Source organism: Chelonia mydas, chromosome 24, assembly GCF_015237465.2.
Source record: "Chelonia mydas isolate rCheMyd1 chromosome 24, rCheMyd1.pri.v2, whole genome shotgun sequence".
Classification (NCBI taxonomy): domain Eukaryota; kingdom Metazoa; phylum Chordata; order Testudines; family Cheloniidae; genus Chelonia; species Chelonia mydas.
In genome coordinates this window covers 11444077-11470186 of record NC_051264.2, presented here as the reverse complement: position 1 = coordinate 11470186, position 26110 = coordinate 11444077, and the positions used below count along the sequence as shown (strand labels likewise).

General features: G+C 60.8%; 1 protein-coding gene across 6 annotated transcripts in view; it reads left to right on the top strand.

Annotated features, from left to right (window-relative positions):
* Window positions 1-25601, top strand: part of IGSF9 (immunoglobulin superfamily member 9) — a 46815-nt gene extending 21214 nt beyond the window's left edge. For 3 of the 6 annotated variants that reach the window (XM_037883092.2, XM_037883091.2, XM_043535340.1), the window contains 17 exons: window positions 322-473; window positions 2044-2161; window positions 2616-2757; window positions 5176-5321; window positions 5920-6062; window positions 6155-6295; window positions 9610-9726; window positions 10685-10835; window positions 11735-11858; window positions 12175-12350; window positions 13345-13595; window positions 14444-14528; window positions 14839-15009; window positions 15970-16015; window positions 16388-17881; window positions 22698-22843; window positions 24099-25601. In XM_037883092.2, coding sequence (XP_037739020.1) covers window positions 322-473; window positions 2044-2161; window positions 2616-2757; window positions 5176-5321; window positions 5920-6062; window positions 6155-6295; window positions 9610-9726; window positions 10685-10835; window positions 11735-11858; window positions 12175-12350; window positions 13345-13595; window positions 14444-14528; window positions 14839-15009; window positions 15970-16015; window positions 16388-17881; window positions 22698-22843; window positions 24099-24328 — 3833 coding nt within the window. In that variant the 3' untranslated portion in view covers window positions 24329-25601. The remainder of the gene's footprint in view (window positions 1-321; window positions 474-2043; window positions 2162-2615; window positions 2758-5175; window positions 5322-5919; window positions 6063-6154; window positions 6296-9609; window positions 9727-10684; window positions 10836-11734; window positions 11859-12174; window positions 12351-13344; window positions 13596-14443; window positions 14529-14838; window positions 15010-15969; window positions 16016-16387; window positions 17882-22697; window positions 22844-24098) is intronic. The other 3 variants (XM_043535341.1, XM_037883093.2, XM_043535342.1) reach the window with 1 other exon arrangement.
* Window positions 25602-26110: the final 509 nt, after the last annotated feature.

Here is a 26110-nt window from a genome sequence, read left to right as displayed (position 1 = left end):
TTACTGGGGGGAGGGAGTGGAAGGAATTTGCCCAACGCCACAGACAGGATTGGACTCCAGATGTCCCGCCCCCTGTCTATACCCTCACAACACCCTTTCCCTGAGCCAGGAATGGAATCCAGGAGTCCTGGCTCCTAGCCCTTGGCTCTGACCCTCAGATCACACTCCCTGCCCTGTGCTGCCAGCCCACCAGGACTAAGCAGAGTGGGTGCCTGGGGCTCTCTGCAGCAGAACCAGCTGGTGTGGCTGCATGAGGGAGCCCAGCCTGCCCTGGGGCCAGCAGCACAGTTCTGAAGCACTGTTTCCGTGTCCTCTCCGCAGCTGCCCCCACCTTCCTAGGGACCCCGCCAGCTCTTGTCGAGGTGCCAGACAGAGAACCCCTGAGTCTCACCTGCTCAGCCATCGGCAACCCCCAGCCGGTCATTGTCTGGAAGAGAAACGACCTGGCCATTGAGAGTGGAGAGAAGGTGCAGGTAAGGGAGGGGCAGCCCCAGAGAGGGAGGAGATCATGTAGCTTTCCCAGGCTGTCTCCTGCATCTCCCCAAGTGCTGCTCACTCGGGGCTTCCTCCCCCAGCAAGTGCTAAGAGGGGGTTGGGGCTCATGCAGACATTGTGCGGGGAGGAGAATCCCCCTGTCACCACTGCAGAGTTCTCCCAGCCCCGGGGGGCGAAGCTTTGTGTGGGGAGGTAAGTGCACCAAGGGCCTGTTTTGTTGGAGACCCAGGCCCGACCTGAGCCCCTGAGGCATGGGCCCCTCTCTGCTTCCCCCAGAGCTGCCCAGCTCAGCATAGAAACCAGGGTGGGGCCAGTCCCCACAGGCCACCTGCCCCAGGCACTGGCCACGATCCCCTCTCCCCCAAGAGCTGTCTGGGAGTGATGCTGATCCACATGCATCCCAGCTTGTCCTGGCCGCTTCCTGTCACAGATCCTCAGGACTGGTGGAACAGCCTGTTGGTGGAAACCCTTTGATGGGCCAGGCTCCCAAAGGTCTCACTGTTCCTTCAGGGTCACCTTCTGAGACTGACCCCTGGGCTCCAGCACTCCTGCTTCATGCTGTGAGGTCTGCTCAGCGAGTCCAGCTGAGCCGGACCCATGGGAGAGACCTAACGCACCTCTCCCAGCATTCCCAGTGACACTCAAACAGCCAGATTTATCCAAAACAGGCAGATTTATCAGTCAGCTGGAACACAGCAGCGGTAGCCCGGAGGTCAGCACAGAGACAGGAAGACATTCTGGTCAGCCCAGAGCCCAGCCACGCTGTAGTGAAGCCCATGTTCAGGCTGTGTTTGTATCTGCCTGGCCTCCTCAGTCAGTTCCAGGTGCGAGAGCTCCCAGCTTCCTCCAGGAGCCAGCACTTATCTCCCCACCTCACACCTTCCAGTCATTTGTTCTTCCGCTGACCTCTTTGCTCAGCTTCCCTGTGGAGAGGTGGGGAAATTCCTTGACCTTGAGTTATTGAAGCTTGCATTGTCTCGCTGGTCTCCTTGTTGATCTGGGTCAGTTTCAGCCATTTCCTTAAGGACTCTTCATTCCACCCAGCCTGCCCTAAGAGAAAACGTTGTCCTTCTTCTCCCCACCCCCCTGCCCCCCACTGGGTAGCCATGCCAAATATAGGGGAAACTGAGGCACACACAGCGTTCATACAAATAATTCTCATTTTGTCACACTTCCATTCTGCCTCCCTAACCCACACTGTAGATTCAGTTGAATATAGGAATCTTCTTCATTTCTTGTCCCGAGCTGCTGTGTCATCTTGCTGTTAAACAGCCACCATGTTGTGTCCCAGAGGTGGCTGTGTTTTTGTGCTGGGCAACATGACTCTCGAATATCACTGGGGAAGGGGAGGTGAAATACTGGCCCCATCTCGCAGCACCGTGCTGGGGTTGGCACTGTGAGCCTAGGGAAGGCAAGAGATTCAGCTCCTTGGGATGCTGAAATGGCCTGTACAGCTCATAAATCCGAGCCCTGGTCTGCTGCTAGGCTGGGAGTGCCTGAGGACGTCCTTCCCTGCACTCCTGCCTGTACTGCTTTGTGCCTTCACAGGTGAGCAATGGGACGCTGAGGATCACCAGCGTGGAGCGGGCCAGTGCTGGCATCTACACGTGCCACGCCTCCAGTAAGGAGGGCTCTGTCACCCACACCACCCGGCTGCTTGTGCAAGGTAAGGGGAGAGGGCTATCTCTGGGGTTCTGATTGATCTGGGGCGATCTCCGTAGTCAGTGAGGTCCTGTCATCTGGACACCTCTTACCTTCCACTGAAGAGACCAGCCTGTCAGACCAAGAGCTGGGTGCGTGTGCGTGTGGGTACACACCCGGCACACACAGTGAGATGTGGGAGTCTGTTAACAGATGTGGGAGTCTGGGCCTCTCTCATGACCCAAAGGAGGATCTTGCAGGGGTAGTCCTCTCCCTCCCTGTCAGGCCGCGTTAGCCCCCCACATCCCCTGCAGCCAGACCTTGCTCACTCCCCTTTCCAAGTCTCTGCAGAGGAATTGAAGCCTCTCTGTGAATCTGTTCTCCATGTCCCATGGTCCAGTCAGCGCTTCCCCTCCTTGTCAGAGTGAGCTATCGCCCCCTTCTGCCCAGATCCTCACTCTGTGCCCTGTGTGCGCCAGGGCCGCCGGTGATCGTGGTGCCGCCACAGAACATCACGGTCAACATCACCCAGGATGCCTTCCTGGCATGCCAAGCCGAGGCCTACCCTGGCAACCTCACCTACAGCTGGTTCCAGGGCAGCAGCAACGTCTATCACCTCAGGTACACAGCGCCGGGGGCCGAAGGGGTGGCACAGGGGCAGCAGACAGGGGCAGAATGGCCTCTTGTGGGGATGGACAGGAGCTTCGTCAGGGAACTGGAGACTCCACATCCACACACACATCCATACCTGTGCACTCACTGACACGCACCTGCGCACTCACACACTGCCGCACACTCATACACTGCACACACCCATTGCATTCACACTGCTGCATGCACACACACTATGCACTCACTGACACACACCCGTGCACTCATACACTGCCACGTGTGCATACACATGTGCACTCACATGCTACCACATTCACACACATGTGCACTCACACACTGCCGCACGCACAGACACCCATACACTCACTGACACACACCCGGGCACTCTCACACTGCCACAGAAGCACATACCTCATAGATGTTAAGGTCAGAAGGGACCAACATGATCATCTAGACTGCACATTGCAGGCCACCAGTGCTTAATCTGTAATGAAAGAGTTCCTGGGACTCAAGGAATTTTTTTACATTCATAACTGATGCAGCAAGCCTAGCGGTGCCGGGGCTATGAACTGCCCAGCCTAGCGGGGCCGGGGCTCAGCCGTGGCACAAATTAAGCACTGCAGGCCACAGAACCTCGTCCACCCACTCCTGCAATAGACCCATAACCTCTGGCTGAGTTACTGACGTCCTCAAATCATGGTTTAAAGGCTTCAAGTTATAAAGAATCCACCATTTACACTAGTTTAAACCTGCAAGTGACCTGTGTCCCAAGATGCAGAGGAAAGTGAAAAACCCCCAGGGTTTCTGCTAATCTAACCTGGGGGGAAATTCCTTTCTGACCCCAAATATGGTGATCGGTTAGACCCTGAGCATATGGGCAAGACCCTCCAGCCAGACACCTGGGAAACAATTCTCCATAGTAACTCAGAACCCTTCCCATTTACAATCCCATCTCCGGCCATTGGAGATATTTGCTGCAGTCGCAGATTGGCTACATGCCAGTCCCATCACACCATCCCCTCCAGAAACTTCTCAAGCTCAGGCTTGAAGCCAGGTAGGTTTTTTGTCCCCACTGCTCCCCTTGGGAGGCTGTTCCAGAACTTCACTCCTCTGACTGTTCGAAACCTTTCTCTAATTTCAAGCCTAAACTTGTTGATGCCGCACACACACATCCATACACTTACTGACCCACACCTGTGCACTCATACGCTGCTCCCTCCCACACACACACCCATGCACTCAGTGACCCACACCTGAACTCCCCTCAGATACGCACACTTTGGCACGTGCACACACACACGATACACACACTCATGCACTGATTCATAGAGAAGTGTATACACCACGAGATATACACCTGTACACACACACACACATACACAACACAATGGCAGAGGTACTGCTGCACATGCACACAGGGAATGTTGTGGAGACATGCATGCAAGCACACACCTGAAGAGACGTGCACACACAGATGTATAGTTGCTGACACACAACAACGGCATCGGATACACACCAAGAGATGCAGGCATGCACACAGGCCTACAGCAAGGGAGGTGCTCAGAGTCCCTAAGCACACAGATACGTGCAAGAATGTGTGTGCACACGGATACCAGCCCACGCAAAGCTGTGTGGCAAGGCTGATGCACAGAGGCAGTATGGTGCTGGTGACAGGAGCGGTGACCCCAGCTGGGTCCCTGTGATGTGCCAGTGCTGGTGGGAGTGTGGGGACTCCCTGTTAGGCCTGGTGGTGCTGAAAAGGGGACTCAGATCCTCTGGTGGCCTGACAGCTCAGACATGGGTGGTGATGCATGGCCTGTGATGCTGACAGTGCTGGCAGCACATGGAGCCCGGGGCTGGAGCAGAGTAGAGGGAGGAGATCGGGGCAGGGACCCCCCGCAGCACCATCCAGATCATACACACCTGGCCAAGGGCTTACGCGGTGAGTGCTGAGGGGGTGATTTGATTGGTTGGTGGCGGGAGGGTGAAGTGGTGCGGCTGGAGTCATAGGAGTCAGCGGGACAGTCAACAGCGATGAGAGTGTGGACAGGGCTGTGATGATGGCAGCTGTAACAAAGTGATGGCAGCCATGGCAGAGCTGTGGGACTGTGGGGAGAGTGGTTGGGTCCCAGTGGCGTGGCCATGGCTGGACTGTGGGGATTTGGCTGGACAGTGGTGATAGGAGCCGGGTCACAGTGTCAGGGCTGTGGAGGAAATGACTGGGTGCTAGTGGCAGAACCGTGGGGGCAGCGGCCTGGGCCCTGGGAGCTGGTCTTGGGGGTGCTGCTGAGCTGTTGTGATGTGTTGGGATCAAGTTGCTGTGGATGTGCCCTGAGCCCTGCAGTGGAGACTGCCAGCAGTTTGGGTGCTGGCTCGTTGAGGCAGCTCCTGCTGGGCTGCTGACTCTGCCCCCTCCTTTCCTTCCAGCCACCTGCAGTCTCGTGTTCGTGTCCTGGTGGACGGGAGCCTTTTGCTCCAGAAAACGACCCCAGACGACTCTGGCAGATACACCTGTGTTCCCAGCAATGGGCTGTGGAAACCACCCTCTGCCTCGGCCTTCCTCACAGTGCTGTGTAAGGCCCCACTGCCCCTGCCCTCCCTGTACTGTGTAAGGGCCACCCCGTCCCACACTGCCCTCTCTCAGGGACCCTACCGTACCCACACATCCTGGCTCCTGAGCTGAGCCCTGGTGGTCCCACTTGTTTGATGGGAGTAGGGAATCGCCTCTGGCCTGTGGGCTCCCCCTTTGTGGCCTGAAACCTGGAAGAGAAGGGCCCATCCCCTGCCATGGTCCTTGGCTGATCTCCCCATCCGCCTGCCCTGATTTGGGGTGTACCTGCCTCCCACCTGGCCCAGGTCTCTGAGCTGAGGAGCCCATGTGACCATGGCCCAGACGCACCCAGGGGAGCAGTGCTGAATTGCCAGGATCTGGGCTCCCTCCATGGGTAGATCCCAGGGTGTCCCTAGCTTTCCAAGGGCTTTGCCTTGGAGAAGCCCATCGGATAGAGAAGGCACAGTCCCTGGTGCTGCTGCCACCTGGGCTCATCTCTGCCTTGTGGGCCGGCAGCATATTGTGCATATGGCCGCCACACCCCATTCCGCAGCCCCTTCACTGCGGGTCAGGGAGCTCACCCAGGCCTTGACCACGTCCTGCCTGTTGGTGCCTTGCAGATCCAGCCCAGGTGACGACCATGCCACCGGAGACCCTCTTGCCCATGGGGATGCAGGGCATGATCCAGTGCCCCGCCAAGGCCAATCCGCCTCTTCTCTCCATCAGCTGGACCAAGGATGGGCATCCCCTGGAGCTTGATAAGGTACTGACTACGCCAGGCTTGCCTGGAAACTCAGCCTCTGCCACACTCCTGCTGACAGGGGGCCGCATTCTGACCTATCTCTCCCTCTGCAGTTCCCTGGCTGGTCCATGGCACCCGACGGCTCCATTGTCATCGCCACGGGGAATGACGACGCCTTGGGGCTTTACACCTGCACCCCCTACAACAGCTATGGTACAGCTGGTGCCTCAGCACCCACCCGCGTCTTGCTCAAGGTGAGAGAGGGGGGCAGTCTGCCCTCCACACTGGCTGAGCAGGGGCATGGCTGGGGAGCCCTTTCCTGGTGCCCTCATGCAGCCATGCAACCAGGTGTATTAATTTTGGTGTAACAAGTGGGCCCAGAGAGTCAAGGTGTGAACGTGGCCCAGTCATTGTATAGCACTAAACAGTCAAACGTGGTCGGGGCTTTTGAGTGCAAAGAGTTTTTAGGTGGTATTAAAGATAGTGATAACTGTCCTTGTTGGGGGAAGGAAAAGAAGTTAGTTGAGATGGGCTGGAGCTGTTGCTGCTGCTCTTAAAGTCTGATTCTTCTTCCTGTAAGACAAAACAAGGCAAGCGCACAAGAGGGGCGAGAAAAGACGAGCAAAGATAGAAAATGCAGCTTTTGTCTCTGGTGCTGACTCTCACTTGCAACCTCACTGCTGGAGAAACGCAGGCCCAGCCCATGGTCTGATCAGCTACTCCAAGCCCTGGCAAACTTGTACCAAGCCATTGCTTTTAGCTGCCTCTCTGGTCATGGGCTTAGAGCAGCGTTGCAAAAAATGCCATTGTCTTGGTTGGCTGAACCAGACTCTTGTTAGAAGGTGAAAGAGAGAGTGTGGGCTTATCTATATGAACACTTAAGTTTTTCTAAGTTGTTGTCCCTATGGGTGCTCCATGTGAGGATACGCATGCCCATAAATTCTCGATCAGAATTCTTGCTGCTCAGTGGCTAGGTGGCGAGGAAAGGACATGCTCGGAACAGGTTCAGCGTGTCCTCCTCGAAAGTAGATGGCCCTCCACTTGCCGCTCCTATGTGGCAAAGTGGTCTCGGTTTCCACGATGGCCACCCCGATCCAGCTTATCCTTGATTACCTCCTCCACCTGAGGGCCCAGGGACTGGCACCCTCATCAGTCAGGGTACACTTGGCGGCCATATCGGCCTTTCATCCCCCGGTGCAAGGGCACACGGTGTTTTCCCATGCTATGACCGGCCAGTTCCTTAAGGGTTTGGACCGTCTCTACCCATATTCCAAGCCCCTGGCTCCACAGTGGGACCTAAACCTGGTGCTGGCTCGTCTCATGACGTTTGAACCACTGGCCATGTGTTCCTGGTCTCACCTCTCGTGGAAGGTTGCCTTCCTGGTAGTATTCACGTTGGCCAGGTGGGTCTCGGAGCTCAGGGCCCAAACCGCCGTATACGGCTTTTCATAAGGACAAGGTCCAGCTCCGCCCACACCCCGCGTTCCTCCCGAAGGTGGTCTCCGCCTACCACATGGGTCAGGACATTTTTCTGTCAGTCCTCTGCCCCAAGCCTCACGCGACTAGTGAGGAATGCCATCTCCACACGCTCAACAAGAGGCGAGCTCTGGCTTTCTACTTCGAGCAAACTAAGCCGTTCAGAAAGTCGCAACTGTTCGTCGCCTCGGCTGAGCGCGTGAAGGGTCAGCCATTTCCACTCAGCGGCTTTCTAAGTGGATCACTTTGTGCATCTGTTCCTGTTATGAGCTGGCAGGGGTTCCCCTGCCGCCCATTGTGAGGGCACAGTTGACTTGGGCGCAGGCCTCGTCAGCTGCCTTTGTGGCCCACGTCCCCATCCAGGACATTTGTAGGGCCACCACGTGGTCTTCGGTTCACACGTTCACCTCGCACTATGCGATCGTCTCCCAGGCCAGGGATGATGTCGGGTTCAGCAGGGCGGTATTCCATCCCGAGAACTTGTGAACTCCTACCCACCTCCAACAGATATAGCTTGGAATCACCTATTGTGGAATACACATGAGCAATCACTTGAAGAAAAAAGAGAGTTACCTTTTGCGTAACTGCTGTTCTTCGAGATGTTGCTCATGTCTATTCCACATCCCACCCTCCTTCCCCTCTGTCGGAGTTGTCTGGCAAGAAGGAACTGAGGGTGTGGGGAGCGCAGCCCTTCTTATACCGCACCAGGCAGGTGCCGCTCCAGGGGTGGCGGGGGGCGGGGGGTGCTCCCCCCTATGGGTACTGCTAGGGGAAAAACTTCCACCACCAGTGCACGTGGCGAGCACGCACACCTATTGTAGAATAGACATGAGCAACACATCTCGAAGAACACGAGTTACAGAAAAGGTAACTGTCTTTTCTTTGCCTGGGTTCTTCAACAGAAAGACCTCTTTGCCACAACTTCCAACTCAAAACGCCGCTACCTATTCTCAGCGGCGGGGTGGGAGGGGAGACACACGGTCGTGACTCCCTGGGGGATGCACTCCTTGCCTCTTAGCCCTGGGGTCTATTATATGCCTTCCATCCAACTCCACTGATCCACAAAGCCCTGCTTAAATTGAAACAAGAAAGCAGCGATCATTTTCATGGCTCTGGTGTGGCTGAGACGGGTGGTTCCTGACCATGATCCAGCTGGCAAAATATCTGCCTCTGCAATGTCCTCTAATGACAGAACTCCTGACACAGGAGTTGGGCTCCATAACCCACCCTAACCTATCTTGCCTGACTTCGCAATGGTTCTCGGGCCTAGAACAGGAATGTTCTAGTATAGACAAGTCCTGAGAGATAGGAAAGTGAAGAAGTAAGGTGGGGAAGGAAAAGGGAGGGGGCGACAGCCAGAGGACTTGAAGCTGCTGTGGTCAGGATTCAGGTGGAGGGGGTGATGCCCTTGCTCTGGCCTGCTCTGGTCAGGACACTTTGGACAGTGAAGGCCCAGTGGAGTCACAGCAACTCCCAGAAGACGGCGGGGGTGGCAGCCACTATGGGGAACCTCGCTCCTGTTGGTCCCAGCCAGTTGCTAATTTCATTTGAAGGACCTCAAGAGGGGGTTGGGTGGAATAGCTCATCCCCTCCTAATCCCCAACACACCCATTCTGGTGCATTGATTTCTGTCCCACACTCCTCTTGTTTACCAGATGTGAACATAACACAGTCCTGGAGTTCCATGTGGAGGCCTTTTTTACTTGTACTAATCCAGCCTGTCTGTCTCCCTCTTGTACCTTTTCCCATCAACACCCATGGTTACAGGTGACTGGAACATTCTTTAACCTTCGATTAAGCTCACAATTGGGGTAGGCCTGCCAGGCCTGTTGTTACAATACCCACCCCATCTGTGCACCCCACAGAGCAAGCTGGGTAGCCGTGCTCAGGCTGGTCTCTTCCCTGCCCTGAGTGCCACTGTGCAGAGCCCTCTGTCTGCTCTGCTCCCTGGACCTGTCAGATCTCTTGCCCATGAGTCCAGGCCAGCACCACCTCCCGCTTGAGCTGCTGAGCCCTGACCCCTTTGTCTGTCTGTCTTGCTCCCCCTGCCCCCAGAGTGGGGTGCTGAGCTACCCCAGTGTGTCTGTTCCAGGACCCTCCCGTGTTCACCATGCGCCCCAAGGAGGAGTATTTCCAGGAGGTGGGCCGTGAGCTGGTGATACCATGCACCGCCCAAGGAGACCCCGCACCCACGGTCACATGGGCAAAGGTAGGGGGCTGCATCTCTGGGTTCAGACGGTGGGATGGACTGCGGAGCCTGGGTTCTCCATGGCTCAGGGACTGTGGCTCCTTGACATCACACCCTCACTTCCCCCAGCCTGTGGTTTGGTGCCGGCTCTGCTGCTGGCCACCCATATGGCAGATTCCCCTTGGCAGTGGGGTGCAACCTAGAGCTTCAAGGCTCCACAAGCAGGACCCACTGTGGCCCAGGACTCGGCTCAGTGCTGCAGGGGGAGCCAGCCCCACGCGGCCCAGCTGCCCCATGCAGCTCCTGCCTTACAGACACCCCCTGAGAGGCGGAGCCCTGGGGATGGGGGTCATCCACTGAGTTATTCATTCCTCAGGCTCTCCCTGTGAAGAGACTTCCTGTGCCCCAACCCTTCCAGAGCTCGCGGCGGGGTGGGGGTCTCCTTCCGGACAGCCCCCTCCCTCTGAGAAAGCGATGACCCAGGACTCTGGGGCTTTGTTCCTGTTCTGCCCCTGTCTCTCAGTGAGACCTTGGCCCAGTCACTACCCCTCCCTGTGCCTCACCTTTCCCACCTGCCACTGGGGCAGCAGGTTCAAGGCTTTTTGAGATGAATGCGGCCCTGGCACCAGTGTGGTGGGAAGCAAGCTCAGCTTGGTCGCTGGCTGGATTACTGCATAGAGACTCTCCTCAGCCCCCATCTATGCTCATGGCCCCCCTTTTCTCCCCAAGCTGCTCTCCCCCAGCCCGGCGCCACCCTATCTCCCCACCAGTCTGTGCACGCCTGCCGGCCTGGCCCCCCCCCACATCCCCCCCCCTTCTGCACGTGCAGGGCCCAGCCCCCCTCAAATTTGCGCTCACAGCCCTGTCCACTTCAGGTTCTCCCCTGGTTGGTGGACAATGGCACTGGTGGGCTCAGGGACCCGTGGGTGGCAGAGGGCTGGGCTGCCGGTGTCAGTGTGGCTGCGCTTTTGCTCTGCAGCTGGGAAGCACAGGGAGGAACGGTGCCCAAGTGGATGGGAACAGCAGCCTTGTCTTCCGGCCACTGGTTAAGGAGCAGCACGGGGCCTGGGAGTGCACAGTCAGCAACCAGGTGGCCCGGATCAGCACCACCACCTCCGTCTACGTGCTGGGTGAGTTGGGCCATGCCAGCACCACTACCAGCTGCCCAGGGTGGGCAGGAGGCCTGACCCAGGACCTTTGGGCTCTGAGGAGGGAGCTGTGTGTGTGTATGTATGGGGGGGATGCATTGGCAGTGTGTCTATGGGGCTCGAGATGGAGGTGGACGACTCTGTGTGTGGGGGGTGTGTGGAGAGGTGGGCAGCTGTGTGTGTATGGGGCTCAGTGTGGGGGTGGGTGGCTGTGTGTGCCGGGGGAATGGGGCTTGGGGTGGGGCTGGGCAGCTGTGGGGGGTGTGTGTATGGGGCTCGGGGTGGAGGTGGACTGCTGTGTGTCGGGGAGAAATGGGTGTGGGCCTGGGCGGCTGTGTGTCTGTGTATGGGGCTCAGGGTGGAAGTGGGTGGTTGCGTGCGGGGGGCTCAGGGTGGGAGTGGGTGTGTGTGGGGGGGTGTGGGTATAACACAGGGTGGGGGTGGGTGGCTTTGTGCCTGCCGGGGCAGGGGGGGTGCACTGACTGTGCATGGGAATGCCTGGTGGAGTGTACATGAGACGAACACCCAATCTCCATGTCCCAGACCCCGTATCGTGCTGGAATCCATGTTGGATTCGGCCTGTGCCCAGCTCCATTCGGCACTGCCAGGGACTCTGCAGTGTAAGGCCAGTGTGCCCTGGTGAGCAGCATCCCAGCCGCTCCCGCCAGCACAGCCACTGCCCATTGTGAGCCCACAGATGCAGGTGCCTCCCCTGTGGGCGTCCTGTGGATGGCGCCTGCCCATTTCATCTGAGGGGCGGGGCATTCGTGCTGGCCAGGTGGCACTCTGCCCCTGGCAGCTCCCAGCCAGAGCCTGAGCCCTGGGAGGGGCAGGGCAGAGATGGCCCCTGACTCACCCCCCACCCCGGCTGTCTCCACCAGGCACCAGCCCTCACGCTGTCACCAAGGTCTTGGTGCTGCCGCTGCTGCTGGCAGCCAACGTCTCCTGGGAGCCAGGGTTCGACGGGGGATACTTCCAGAGGTTCAGCGTCTGGTACACGCCACTGTGAGTCCCATGCCAGGCAGGGCTCTCAACTGCCTGGGGTGCCCCCTGTCTACCTGCTCTGGAAGTGGGCTGGCGCGGCCATGGGGGCACGGGGCCCATGGCCCAGGCTAGCCCTGGGTGTGAGCGTGGGGATCCCTGCCCCATGCAGGACAGACACAACACAGGGAGTTCCCAGCTCTCAGCACAGGTGGAGGCTGTGTCCCTGCGCCCTCATGAGGGGCAAATTTGGGGCTCTCAGGCACAGGCCCTCACTGAGAGGGGCTTGGGGGGGTTGGGCCCTAGCACTGGCTCCAGCTTGTCTGCTCTGTCTCCTCAGGGTGAAGCACCTGAACCGGCCCCATCATGACTGGGTGTCGCTGACTGTGCCTGTGGGGGCCTCGCACCTCCTGGTGGAGAACCTGCAGCCAGCCACTGGCTACCAGTTCAGTGTCCTGTCCCAGAACAAGCTGGGCAGCGGCCCCTTCAGTGAGATCGTCACCTCCTTCCCCCTGGGTGAGAGAGCCTCTTCCCCTCCCCCCCAAGTATCACTCCTGCACCAGCACCCCTGGGAACTGAGCTCCCCTCTTCCCCCACCAGCCCCCACCGCCTGCACCCCTGAGAACTGGGCCCCCCATGCCAGCCATGGGAATGGCCCCACCAGCACTCTAGAGAACCGCCCCACCACCAGTCCCAGGAATGGCTCCCCCACTGCCAGCACCCCGGGAATGCCCCCCGCCCCACTGCCCACACCTCTGAGAACCAGGCTCCCCTCTCTCCACCTGCCAGCCCCAGGAATGGCCCCACCACCGCCAGCAACCCTGAGAATCAGCATCACCACCACCAGCCCGGGATTGGCTCCCCCACTGCCAGCACCCTGCCTCCTGGAAATATTCTTCTCTCCCTTACCCCAGCCTCCGGGAACAGCTCCCTTACACCTGGGAACAGCTCCTCCACCTAGAAGAGGGACCTCACCTGTAGGGGCACCCTGACCTTTGCCACCCCCCAGAAGGGGCATTCCCACTGGCTGCCCTTTGGGCGGGATCCCTACCCCCTGAACTCCTGGGAAAGGAACCCCCACCCCTCAAGTGATGCTGGAAAATCCCAGGGCTCTAGGGCTGCCCCTTCCCGTGTCCCCTTCCCATGTCCTGCCCCCCAGGGAGGTTCCGATCACTAAGGGAAGAAGGAACATGCTTCCCAGCCACCCACTCAAGCTCACATCCCCTGAGTGGCTGCCCTGGGGTTCCCCCTGCCATTTCCCCCAAACAGCTGCCTGGGGCTACCTCTCTCCCTGAATGGCGGCTCTGAGACTCACCCCCACCTTGAGTGGCTGCCTGGGGTACCCCCAGCACCCCTCCTGAATAGCGTCCCTGGGGCTCCTCCGCAGCCCCTTCCCCCAAATGGCTGCCTGGGGCTCCCCCCCACCCCCACCCTGAATGGCTGTCCTAGGGCTCCCCCACTCCCCAAATGGCTGCCTGGTTCCTTTCCTCAGTGTCTCCTTTCTTTTCAGGTTTCCTGACGACCAAGGTGCCTCCTGAGCTGCCTACCACCGCCACACACGTCTTTCTGTCCCCCCCGCAGTCCCTGATGGCCAATGAGACATCGCGCGGGGTCCTGCTGCAGTGGGAGCCCCCGTTGCAGTTCTCCGTGGCCCTGACAGGCTACGCACTGGAGTTACGGCAGGACCAGGGTGGCTGGGAGTTACTGGATGGCTCCATCCCCAGCACGAAGACCCAGGTCCTGGTGCCAGGACTCATCAAGGTTGGCTGGGTGAGGGGGGTTGAAATGCCAACCTCTGGTTCTTGCAATGGATGTTTCTGCACCGGGTCTCTGCCTGCCACTGCTGAGATTGGCAGCCTGAGCCCCTGGCACTGAGCTGTGAGGGATGCAGCCCCGGGCTTGAGGAGCAGCCCCTCCCTGGCTGGGTGGCACTAGATGACTGCACGCCCGGTGTGCTTTGTGGCCTCTTCATTAGTGCTGTGCTGATGTACCTGCCCCTGGCTGGCTCTGTGGAGTTCGGAGACCCCTGCCAAGTGGGACCCCCGGGTAGGAAGGGGAGACCTGCACAAGCAGGGGGCTGGCAGCCCATGGGCTGAACAGTGGTTCCAGGCTGGTGCCTGGTGCTCCCTGCAGGGTGGGAAGCCCTGGGCCCTGGCTTGCAGGGTTCACTACGGAGCCAGTGCCCTGGTGCTGCAGGCTACTGAGCTCTCAGGACAGCAGCAGGGCCTAAAAGGGCTAGCGGGGCCCAAACAGCCTGGTCGAGCCTGGGCCAAGGTGCATCATGGGAGTGTCCTCTTGCCCAGCAGGCCACTGAGGGTGGAAATGGGTTTCTGCTCGGCTCTGGCACTGGCCCCCTGGTGGTGAGTACTGCTTGGACGAGGCTGGCTGGAGGGGCCTCTGCTTGTCCCCAGGTGTCTCTGCAGAGTTGCTTTGAGAGGTGCTTTGAGACAGAGTGGGTCTGGTGCTATGGAAGCGCTCAGCTCGCTGCACACACGGCTGTGCAACTGCAGGTCCTGTGGCAGGAGCTGCCTCTGGTCAGCGCCCGACATCATGGGGGAGAGCTGGCCGGCACAGGCGGTAACGCTAATGCAGCCTCTCTGCTCTCCCAGGACGCCTACTACGAGTTCCGCCTGGTGGCCTTTGCCGGGAGCTATATTAGTGATCCCAGCAACACCGTGAACGTCTCCACAGCAGGTAAAGCTCTGTGCTCCCCGGACAGCCAGCCACGCCCTGGCGGGGCCCTGGGTATCCTTGGGGTGCAGGGGAGGGGACCTGTACTGCCACAACTCCTGAGCTGCCCCCTCAGGCATGGGCCTACCTCCATGCACCCAAGCCAGGCCAGCCTGGGTGTGACCGGGGCAGGAATTGAACTGGCCATTGTGCCCAAGCAGAGGGCCCCTCCCTGCTAGGTAAGTGTCTATGGGCTGGTTTCCCCCTAAGGGAGAAAGACGGTATTCCCTCGCCCTGCTGGCTGTCTGAGGCCTCTCCCCGTCACCTTGCCCAGGTATGGAGGTGTATCCATCCCGCACTCAGCTGCCTGAGCTCCTTCCGCAGCCTGTGCTGGCCGGTGTCATCGGGGGCATCTGCTTCCTCAGCGTGGCTGTGATCTTCAGCACCATGGTAGCCTGCATCATGAACCGCCGGCGTGCCGCCCGCCTCCAGAAACGCAGGCAAGGTAGGGACCCAACCCTGGCATGGAAGGGCAGTTGCAGAGGCCAGGAGCACAGCAAGGGGCTGGAGGATGGGGTGAGGTCTCAGTGGAGTCAGGGGTCATTCCCTACATAGGGGTAAGGGATTGTAGCCCAGGTGGGGGGCACAGGAGGCAAGGGACATGAGGTTGTAACTCAGGTTGGGTGACAGCCCCCTCTAGGTTGGTTGGGTGGGAAGAGCCCAGAGGAGTGGGGAGCTGAGGTCAGGCTGGCATGGGACCCGCAGAACCCCAGGACTGTTGCAGCCAGAGGGGTGAGTTCAAAGTGGTTCCGTTAACCGGGTGCCCTGTTGGTGGGGCTGCTCTGACTTTGGTTTGACCCAGGCTAGTTAAGGTTAGCTACAGCCATTAGGAACCAATGCAGGCTAAACAGCAACTATCCACTGGGGTGAGCCACAGTCCCCGGGGGCTGCCCCAAGGTCACTGAACTCCTGGGGTTATACTGGTGCCACTTTCCCCAGTCGACAAGGCCTGGAATGATGGAGTCCCCTTGATCCCAGCCTCTCTACCTGTCCCTTCATCTGCTGCTCCCTCCTGGAGGAGCAAAACCTGCCCAGAGCAAGTCCCCTGCTGGGAATGGGGCTGTGGGGAAGGTGAGCTGAGATGCGCAACACCATTAGGTCAAGGGACTGGCTGGGTCAGCGGGGTGGGAAATGGGACACGGGGCCTTTCCTTTCTAGGGGGCACCGGTTCTGATCCAGCCCCAGGGCAATAGGGGCTGTAACCCATCCCCTGATGGCTGTCTGGTGGCCCCTGGGCGCTGGTGGGTTTCATGCCAGTTGTCACAAGCAGGTTATCACCCCCCCAACCCGTGGGGGCCCTCAGGGCATGTCTGGGGGCCAGGGGCAGGCACAGGCCACTGCAATCTCCTCATTTCACATTGAGTTGCTCGCCATGTGATCCCCTTGTGTTCTCATGACCTTCCAGATCCACCACTCGTCTTCTCCCCCAACAAGAAGCTTCCACCTCCGCAGTAAGTCGCGCCATTCCACAACATCTTCCTGTCTCACCACGCTCCCTGTGCCATGCTGTTCTCCCTGCTTTCCTCATTTGCTCCCCGCTGGCTCAGGGTGGGGCTTCAAGCGGGAGGGAGGGGGGCTGGGTCCTGGCCGCTGGGGTGGGGCTGAGGGGAACGGGCCATCCCTCTACTGGCCATGCTCTGGTGTGGGGCTAGCTCCCCAGCAGTGCACTTTGACCCTTCCCTCTCGGGGCCGGGGGGTTGTCCTCAGTTCTTGGAGTGAATGTGCAGGCCAGGTTGGATGGGGGGAACAAGTAGGCAGGGGCTGCCCCGTGGCAGGAGGCAGGGGGATTCCCCCCGCCCAGTAATCCCTCTCTTTCTCTGCAGAAATTCTCTCAGCTCTGGTAGCCCGGACAGCACCATGAAGCTGAAGCTGCAGGCCTCCCCATACCAGAGCTTGCGCCGGACCCTGCTGTGTGGGGAGAAGGCTGGCACCAGTCTGGGCCTCACCATTGCTGGCGGCCCTAGGACCAGCTCCAAATACACGGTGTACGAAAGCCATATCGGGGATGCGATGCCCCTGGAGCGCATCTGCCGGGGCCCGGACGGGCGCTTTGTGGTGAAGACAGACAGGCTGCCCCGGGAAGCCTTCCCCTGTGCCCTCGAGACGGAGCTGTTCCCCGAGCTCCTGCAGCGGGATCCCTCCCCCACCCCTCCTGAGCCCAGCCTGCCAGCACCCTACCTGCAGCTGTATGCTCCCCCGGAGGCAGAGGAGCCCATCTGGCAGAGGGGAGTGCCGCTGCGGCCCAAGGCCACAGGCCAGGCCCGTAGAGAAGCCAGATCCTCTGGCTACCGCCAGGGACGCTACTTCAGCTACAGCAGCAGCCCCATGGAAGAAGCCAAGCCCTTGTGCGTCATCAACCTCAGCCCAGTGGCCTCCCCGATGCCCCTGCCCCTCAGCACAGTGGAGGAGCCGCGAGATGGCACATGTTGCGAGGGGTGCTGCCAGAGCACTGTCAGCACGCTGCGCAACTCCCCAGGCCCTGTGGGCTCCCCTGTGCTCAGCAGGCTGCTGAGCACCCCAGCTCTGGCCAGCCCCAAGCCACTGGACTCTGGGTCCCCGAGCAGCCAGCAGAGAGCCAGCTCCTCGGCCCAGAGTGGGATCCTCCAGTACCTGAGCCTGCCTTTCTTCAAGGAGATGAGCGTGGATGGGGATTGGCCGCCCCAGGAGGAACCCTGCAAGCCCCAGGCCCTGGGCAGCATGGAGCCCACCCTGCTGGGGGAGGAGGGTCCCATGCAGAGCACGGAGGGGGTGGCCTGCCTGGACTACATGGACGCGCATGGCACTGCAGAGTCTCCTTTGGAGCAGGCACCCAGCAAGGCTCTCCTCAAACCACCAGAGCCACAGGTGGTCCTTGCCAAGGCTGCCCTGCCTGGGAGCACGGTGTGGCCAGGCTTCCTGGGCTCCGACCCGCTCCCAGCCAAGGAGCAGGCCCCCTGGGGCCGGGGGCCATCGCCCACGGACAGCAGCAGGACCGAGCTGATGTACACAGCCGTCTCCTCAGAGTCCAACTGGGCCCTGAGCCTGCCAGGGCAGCCGCTGCCTGCAGGGCTGCTGGAAGCTCAGGTGTCTGAGAAGCACCAGGCCTCAGGGCCACCTGCCGAGAAGCTGCTGCGGGGCAGCCTGACCAGCCAGAGCAGCGGCCGGGGCAGCGTGTCCTTCCTGAGACCCCCCTCGTTGGCGCTGTCACTGGGTGGCACCTACCTCAGCTCCCCCCTAGGAGAAACAGCAGGCTGGCAAAGCGAAAGCGAGTCCCGGGGCTCCATGGCAGAGGAGGGCAGGCCAAGGAAGGAGCTGGCCATTGCCACTGTCAGCAAGAGGTGAGCCACATGGGTTGGGTTGGGGGAGAGGGGTGGAAGAAACCCCAGGACTCCTGGGTTCTATTCCCAGCTCTGCTGACTCATGCGGTGATGGGGATAATAACCCCAGGGCCTGTTTTGCAGCCTGGATGCTGAGAGCCCAGGACAGTGGCTATGGGGAGCTATCCGAGGGAACCCCAAATCTGGCATTAACAGCCTGGAAACCAGCTGCACCCAGACACCTTACCCACCCAGGCCCCGCACACCCTCAGCTCTGCCCTGCCCTGGCTCCCGGGGAGAGCGAGGGATGAAAAGCCCTTCTCTGTGTAATGGAATCCAGGACTGTAAAGTGTCCCAGCATGGCCAAATGCAGGGGCTGGGGATGGACCTAAGCTGCTATGAGCAGAGTTCCCACTGGCCTCTCCCACTGGTGATTCTTTCCTTCTCAGTGTTCACATGAGCCGATGCCCAGCTCCTAGGCTGTTTGTCCGCTGTGGCATGGGAGGGTGAGGGAGGTCCATGCTGCCATGGGCTTTGTTCTGGAGCAGGGCGTGGGAGCCTGCCCAGACCCCCACAGAGAGCCGCAGAGACTGCTGGTGGCTGGTCCATGGGGTGAAGAGGGAGCACAAAGGCTGTGAAATTCCTGGAGACCTGGCATGGGGCAGCCTGCCCTAGACACTGCCCAGTCCATGGTTTTGAGAGAGACTGGATTTATGGCTCTTTACAATTATTTGTTTCCCACTAAGAACTCCCCTGTTCACAGGTGCTTTCCCCCACCGCCCTCCTTTCCTCCCTAGGCTGGAGGGATGGTAATGATGCACTTCACCTTGAATGGTTCCTTGATGGGTGTTAACCACTTATGCTAAACTCTCTAGTCCCCCTTGTATTTTGCTGTGACGCTGGGGGTACCTTTCCCGGCCCTGTGTAGCTCGAAAGCTCGTCTTTCTCACCAACAGAAGTTGGTCCAATAAAAGATATTTACCTCACCCCCCAAATCTCTTGAACATCCCAGAACAACCAGCTAGAGAGGCCTGGGGGGCAGCATAAGCCCTGGGAGGGTAAGGGCCATCAGCCTGCAGCATGGCCAGACAGACTGATGCTGGTTCTTAAAGTAGTTTCATGTTTGAGCTCCAAAATCTCTTCATCGCTATGGAAATATCTGAACCCCCTGGCTACCAAGAGCCCTCAGGCTGGCCACAAGGTGCTCTGCAGGCAGCCTGGACCGATAGCTCTGAGAGCAGGGGACTGTTCGAGTGCCTCAAGGTGGTGTTGACCCTTAACCCTAACAATGGCACGTCACTGCTGATTGCTTTAGCAGCAGCCCCCAGTTAGGGTGCATTCCTGAGACTACTGAATGCAGTGTCAGATACCCAGCTGGGAGCAGCTTGTCAGTGTCTGAGATCGCTGGGAGGAGACAAAGGCATGCAAATGTCCCTCCCTTGAAATCTCCAGGCCTCTTTTGCCCTGATCCAAGCAGGTGAGGAAAGGAGGGGCTGTTCCCCTCCCCCCACCAGAGCCCCCAGAGCTTCTGAAACCACCTCCCAAGCCCTCCAGGTGCCCCCCCATCAGCGGCTTTGCAGTTCCGGGGCAGGGCATGGCCCATACTATGGGAGATGTGCTGAGCCAGGGGAGGGAGCTCTGGGGGTCCTGGCTGCATGTCAGAACGTGCTTGTGGAGCTGGCGCCGTCCTAGCAGCCTGCTGCCTTGGGGGCCTCACTGGGTGTGTCGGGGGAAGCCCCTCAGTAGATGGAGCAGAGCTTATGTCCACGCCCTGCACGCCACCCCACAGCACAGGTCCCCTGGCAGACCATAGCTTGGCCTGCTCCCACACAGCCAGCTCCCACCAGTGCTGGAGGCCAGTGAGATCATGGGGTGTGCAGGCCTCTGCTGCCCCTGGCCTGGATTGTCACCAGAGCATCCATCGCCCCCCAGTGGCCACTGTGTCAGCTGCTGCTGTGTGCCTAGCTTGGTCTGAGCTCCTATCTTTGCTGCCATTGCAGGGGAGCAAGTCAGGCCAGGCCAGCGGTGGCACCGGGCTCAGGGGTGTGTAATGGGATCACACCCGAGTGCCCCTCGTTTTCAGGGCTCCTCAAACCCAACTCAGGCCAAAGGAAATTAAAATATTTCCCCACCCGGGCTCCACTTTACTCTGTCCTCAGCTGTGTCCTGGCTCTCCAGGTCCCAGCCCCATTCAGTGTCTCTCTCCCTTAGCTGGGGGGTTCCCAGAGCTGGGCACAATTCAGTGTCTGTAGGAGCCGGACTGGCTCCCTGCAGCCACTGCTTCAAGCCAGCTACAGCTCCTCAGGCTCCTAGCTCCTGAGCATCCCCCTCGCTGCAGCCAGCTGCTGCTCTCTGCTCACCCAGGTGCGCCTCCTTTGGGAAGGGGTGCTGGCTAGCCACAAGCCTCTAGCCCTGCAGGGGTGAGCCACTCGGCACGCTCTGCATGAGAAAGGGGGGCTGGATTGGTCCCTTGTGGCCAGATGGGGCCAAGCAGCAGCCCTGGTGTCCCTTCTCCCAGTGATCAACTTGCTCACTACCCGGGGAGGGGAGAACCCTGAACCCGGCTTGGCTCACTCCCCCAGGGTGCTATGGGGGGGGCACTCCGCGCCCGGCTCGGCTCACTCCCCCGGGGATGGGGGGGGGCACTCCGCGCCTGGCTCGGCTCACTCTCCCAGGGGGGTGGGGGGGCACTCCATGCCCGGCTCGGCTCGCTCTCCCAGGGCGCTGTGGGGGGGTGGGGGAGGCACTCTGCACCCGGCTTGGCTCGCTCCCCCAGGGCACTGTGGGGGCGGGGCACTCCGCGCCCGGCTCGGCTCGCTCCCCCAGGGCGCTATGGGGGGGGGCACTCTGCGCCCGGCTCGGCTTGCTCCCCCAGGGCACTGTGAGGGGGTGGGGGGGGCACTCCACGCCCGGCTCGGCTCACTCCCCCAGGGGGGTGGGGGGGGCACTCCACGCCCGGCTCGGCTCACTCCCCCAGGGGGGTGGGGGGGCACTCCACGCCCGGCTCGGCTCACTCCCCCAGAGGGGTGGGGGGGGCACTCCCCATCCGGCTCGGCTCGTTCCCCCAGGGCGCCGTGAGGGGGTGGGGGGGGCACTCAGCGCCCAGCTCGGCTCGCTCCCCCAGGGCGCTGTGAGGGGGTGGGGGAGGGGCACTCCGCGCCCGGCTCGGCTCGCTCCCGCAGGGCGCCGTGAGGGGGTGGGGGGGGCACTCAGCGCCCAGCTCGGCTCGCTCCCCCAGGGCGCTGTGAGGGGGTGGGGGAGGGGCACTCCGCGCCCGGCTCGGCTCGCTCCCGCAGGGCGCTGTGAGGGGGTGGGGGGGGCACTCAGCGCCCAGCTCGGCTCGCTCCCCCAGGGCGCTGTGAGGGGGTGGGGGAGGGGCACTCCGCGTCCGGCTCGGCTCGCTCCCCCAGGGCGCTGTGAGGGGGTGGGGGGGGCACTCCCTGTCTGGCTCGGCTCACTCCCCCAGGTGTTCAGTGCTGCCAGTTGTCAAGTGTTATGGGCTCAGGGTGGGTTTTGGGGCTCAGTGGCAGATCTAGCTGTGGGGCAGTGTGAGTGACCCTTGTGTGGCCCACGGAGCAGCATGTGCGCCCCATAGGGAAGGGAGGCTAAAGGTGACCCCAGCAGCCCAGGCAGAGTCATCGCCCCAGCCCGGGGCTCTGCTGTGTAGCCTTGTGCCGTTGCTGACGCCAGCGCACAGGAAGGCCTCTCTCTCCTATGCCGGGGGGGACGCTCGCTCGCTGGCCTGGGGACCTGAGCAGCAGGGAGAGTCCAGCCCAGTGAGCTGGGAGGGAGTGAGGAAGATGGTAGGCTACATCACAGAGCCCAGGTCAAGCACAGCAGCAGGCTGTGCTTCTTGGGCCTGTCCGTGAGGTGTTACCCTGGGCCCAAGCCATGCCCTAGGTCTGGGATGGATGGGGCATTGGGACCTCGCTCCCATCCTGCACCGCGTGGCCCCACACTGCTGGACCCAGGGGCGGTCAGGCCCTGGGACCTGCTGGGTGCAATGCCAGGCCTAGGGCCCTGGAGTTGGAAGGTCGCTTGGCACCCACTGTGGGAAGCGTCAAACTGCCCTGGGACAGAATCATAGAATATTAGGGTTGGAAGAGGTCATCTAGTCCAACCCCCTGCTCAAAGAGGACCAATCCCCAACTAAATCATCCCAGCCTGGGCTTTGTCAAGCTGGGCCTTAAAAACCTCTTAAGGATGGAGATCCCACCACCTCCCTAGGTAACCCATTCCAGTGCTTCACTACCCTCCTAGTGAAATAGCGTTTCCTAATATCCAACCTAGACCTCCCCCACTGCAACTTGAGACCATTGTTCCTTGTTCTGCCATCTGCCACCTCTGAGAACAGCGGAGCTCCATCCTCTTTGGAACCCCCCTTCAGGTAGTTGAAGGCTGCTATCAAATCCCCCCTCATTCTTCTCTTCTGCAGACTAAACAAGCCCAGTTCCCTCCTCTCCTCATAAGTCATGTGCCCCAGCCCCCTAATCATTTTTGTTGCCCTTCACTGGACTCTCTCCAATTTGTCCACATCCTTCCTGAGGCACTCCCTCACCCCAGCAGCCAGCCCCTTGTTGGCATCCTCTCTGCTCTCCCCTCACCCTTTGCTGGGCATGGCACTGGGGCAGTGGTTCGGCCAGCCCCCTGGGGCAGTGTTTCCCCTGCTCCCGTCTCCCCGACACTGAGCATGGCACTGGGGCAGCCAGCCCCCTGTCAGCCTCTCACTGCTCCCCTCCCCATGGCATTGGGGCAGCCAGCCCGACCCCCAGCACTGGACATTGTCCCACATTAGAGCCCCAGCTCCTAACGCTTGCTTTTGCCCTCTGCCCGGCAGGAGGAACACATCTGTGGATGAGAATTATGAGTGGGACTCGGAGTTTGCGCTGGAGTCAGACATCCTGGATGCGCTGCAGCTGTACCGCAGCGGGAACCCCAAGAGACCCGTCTCCACCATCGCTGTGCAGGAGCTGGAGCGGCAGAGTGAGTGAGCAGGGTGCTCCTGCCTGCAGGCTGGCCACCCAAGTCCCAGAGTCCTGCCCCCCGAGCCCTCCCTGCTGTTCCAGGTGCCTGTGGGGCCTCCCTAACTCTCTTCCCTGGACTCCTGTACAGGGGCATGAGGATGTGAGTATAAACAGCTGCCACATCCTACTCCGGAGGTGGCTGCATCTCCATAGGGGAGGTGAGCAGAGCCTGTATTGTGATTTGAGATTCCGGGGCCTCCGGTGTATCCCAGGGATTAGCACAAGCCCTCCCCTCCAGAATGAGGCATGCAGAGAAACAGAAAGTTACAGCATGGTCCATCTTGGCCAGCACAGAGACCTCTGACCCCTCTTTAGTCCCAGCCCAGGAGTATCTGCTGCTTCCAGCAGCCCACACTTAACAACCCCAGGAGGCCTTTGTTCTCCAGCTGGTCACACTTGCAGAGGGTGGGCCATCCATGGTCGTTAGTTGCTAGGTGCCAAATGTCCGGGCAATGGGAGAGGCCATTGTCTTCTGGGACTTCCCATGGGCTTGGGGCCCGAGGCCCCACACAGCCAGGCATCAGTCACACCTGGATCTCTGCCAACTAAGTAAAGGCCTATCAGTTGAACAACCTTTTCCCACCTTTGACTTAACCATGCGCCACCTAGGGGAATCTGAGGCACATACAAAATATTACAAAACATTCCTACTCTGCCCCAGGGCTGGCTTCAGACCAAGCTTCCCATGTCCCTGCTGTAGGCCTAGCAGTGGGTTAGCTGGGCACAGTATTGTATTCCTACCCCACCACACAGGAGGCCACCAGGCCCAGTCTAGCTCCTCACCTATCCCCCTCTGGAGTCAGAGCCCCTCAACCCCGCGGGCTGCTGTTTGGTGCTTCTCAATCCCAGCCGGGGGGCCAGGCTCACCAGCTGTTACCCCAGCCATGAGCGGGCACCAAGACAGGGCTGTGAGCAGTAACTCTACCTCCAGGAGGGACCCAACCCATGGATGAGCCATGCTGATCCGGTCCCAGCTGGGAGCCCCTGTGGGCGGGCCCGTGTGAGCTGCGCTGAGCCGGTCCCAGCTGGGAGCCCCTGTGGGCGGGCCCGTGTGAGCTGTGCTGAGCTGGTCCCAGCTAGGAGTCATTCTTTGCTTCCCTTCCCCCAGCCCTGGAGCAGCCTCTTGGGGACCATGGTGAGGGAGGGCAGGACTGGGGTGGCGGGTACTTCCTGCCCTCCCCTCCCTTGACGCCGTCCCTGTTGCTGGCTTGCAGGTGCCAAAGCTCCCAGTGACAGCAGTGGCTCCCCGGGGAACTCCAAGTCAGTGGATGCCCTGGAGGCGTCGGGCTCAGAACAGGCCCGTGCCAGCCCGGAGGCTCGCTGCGTGGCCCTGAGGGAGGAGTTCCTGGCATACCGGCGCCGCAGGGAGGTTGCCCAGCAGCGCAGGCAGAGGATGAGCAGCCGTGGCTACGATGAGCGCTTCGAGCAGGCCACACTGCTGTGAGAGGACGCACCCCGCTCTCTCACACGGCCTGGCGTGACTGGGCTGCAAAGAGTCTGCCGGGTGGCAGGGCATCCCTGCAGCGCCCCGGCTGGGCAGATGCCATGCCCCACCATGGGATCATCAGCAGATGTGGGGTCAGGACTCAGGAGGCCCCTGCAGTGGCTGGTCTGCCAGGCTGTCCTAGGGCCTGTGATGCGGGGAGCCCATGCCTGACGCTCAGACTGCCAGGTGCAGTCTGGCCGGCCCTTCGTACAGCACGTGGTTGAACAGCTCTGGGGACCGAGCTGAGCCCAGGCCCAGCCCCAAGCCAACAGATAGCATTTGCCACAGGCTGCTTGTCCCTTGCTCCTGCCCCAGGAGCTGGCACGGGCTGGGCCAGGGAGTGGGCCAAGGGCTCCTTGTGAGGGATGGGCCAAGGGGTCCTATCAGGGGATGGGTGGAGGGCAGAGGCATTTGTAACGGAATAAAGAGAGACTTGCACAGACTTTAGCCCCCATGGGAGTGACAGACCATGCCAGAAGGGGAGACAGGCGCCAATGCCAGGCGAGGGAGCCTCCACCCTATCTGCCAACCCCCTCCCACCCAGCTCTGTAGAGCTCCCTCCCACGTCTCCCCCTGTCACCTCCCAGCCCCACGGAGTGTCCTCTCCCATCTCTCGCTGTCGCCCCACGGAGTGCCCTCCCGCCATCAGTCCCCGGCCCCACGCAGCGCCTGCCCCCATCTCCCACCGTCACTTCCCGGCCCTGTGGAGTGCCATCACCCCCACCTGGGGCCACGCAGACTTTCACCTCCAGCGCCCTGCTGCTTCCAGCTGCCTTGGCTCAGGAGGGCTGAGGCCTGGGCCTACCTCCAGCTCGTCTCTATTTGGCAGGTGCCCCCCTCCCCTCTGGCCCTAGTTGCTGCAGGCCCTGTGGGCAGAGGGGGGGCAGGCTGACCAGGCTGTGGCCTCCACGCAGCCACAGGGGGTTGGCAACATGAAATCTAGCAAGGCTGCTGCTGTAGTGGCCAGCAGGGCCTGTTGGGGTAATCCCTGGCCAGCGCCCAAGTGAGGGGCAGGGCTGTGGTGCAGCCCCTGCGGCGGGGCACGGGCTAGAGCAGGCCCTGGAGCAGCACCTGGCACGGGCAGGGTTAGCGGAGGCCATGCCCGGCTGCTGGGGCCGGATGGGCTGCACTTCCTCTTTCCCCAGATTTGGCCAGGCTCAGGCAGGTCATTTGACAGGGAAAGTGGTTGGGCCGCAGAGCTGCAGGGCCATGGACCACCCAGCCCTGCCCCATGAACCCCTCCCTCCCCCATGTCGGCTGCCTCCCTCAGCCCTGCCCCATGGACCCCTCCCCCACGCCGGGTGCCTCCCTTTGCCTTCCCCTCCCCAGACCCTTCCCCACAGACTCCCCTGTACCATAGACCCCTCCCAACTCCCCCACCCCATGTGCCAGCCCCACCGCAGCACCAGAGACCACCCACCTCTACCCTGCACCATGTGCATCCCCCTGCCCTGCTCTCTCCACACACACCATGGACCCCTCCCCGTCCCATCTCCGCCCCTGCCCCATGGTGCTCCCCCAGCCCACCTCCCCCCACCACTCAACCCCTCTTCCCTTGCCACCACCCCCATACACCTCTGCACCATGAACTCCACATGGCATCCCTCTGTGTCCCCTCCCGCCCACTACCAACCCCTCCCCAGCATCCCTGCCCCGAAGACCCACTCCTGCCCACCCACCCCACAATCCTCCCCCAATACCCCTCTGCCCCACCCCCATACCACAGACTCTTCCCTGCAG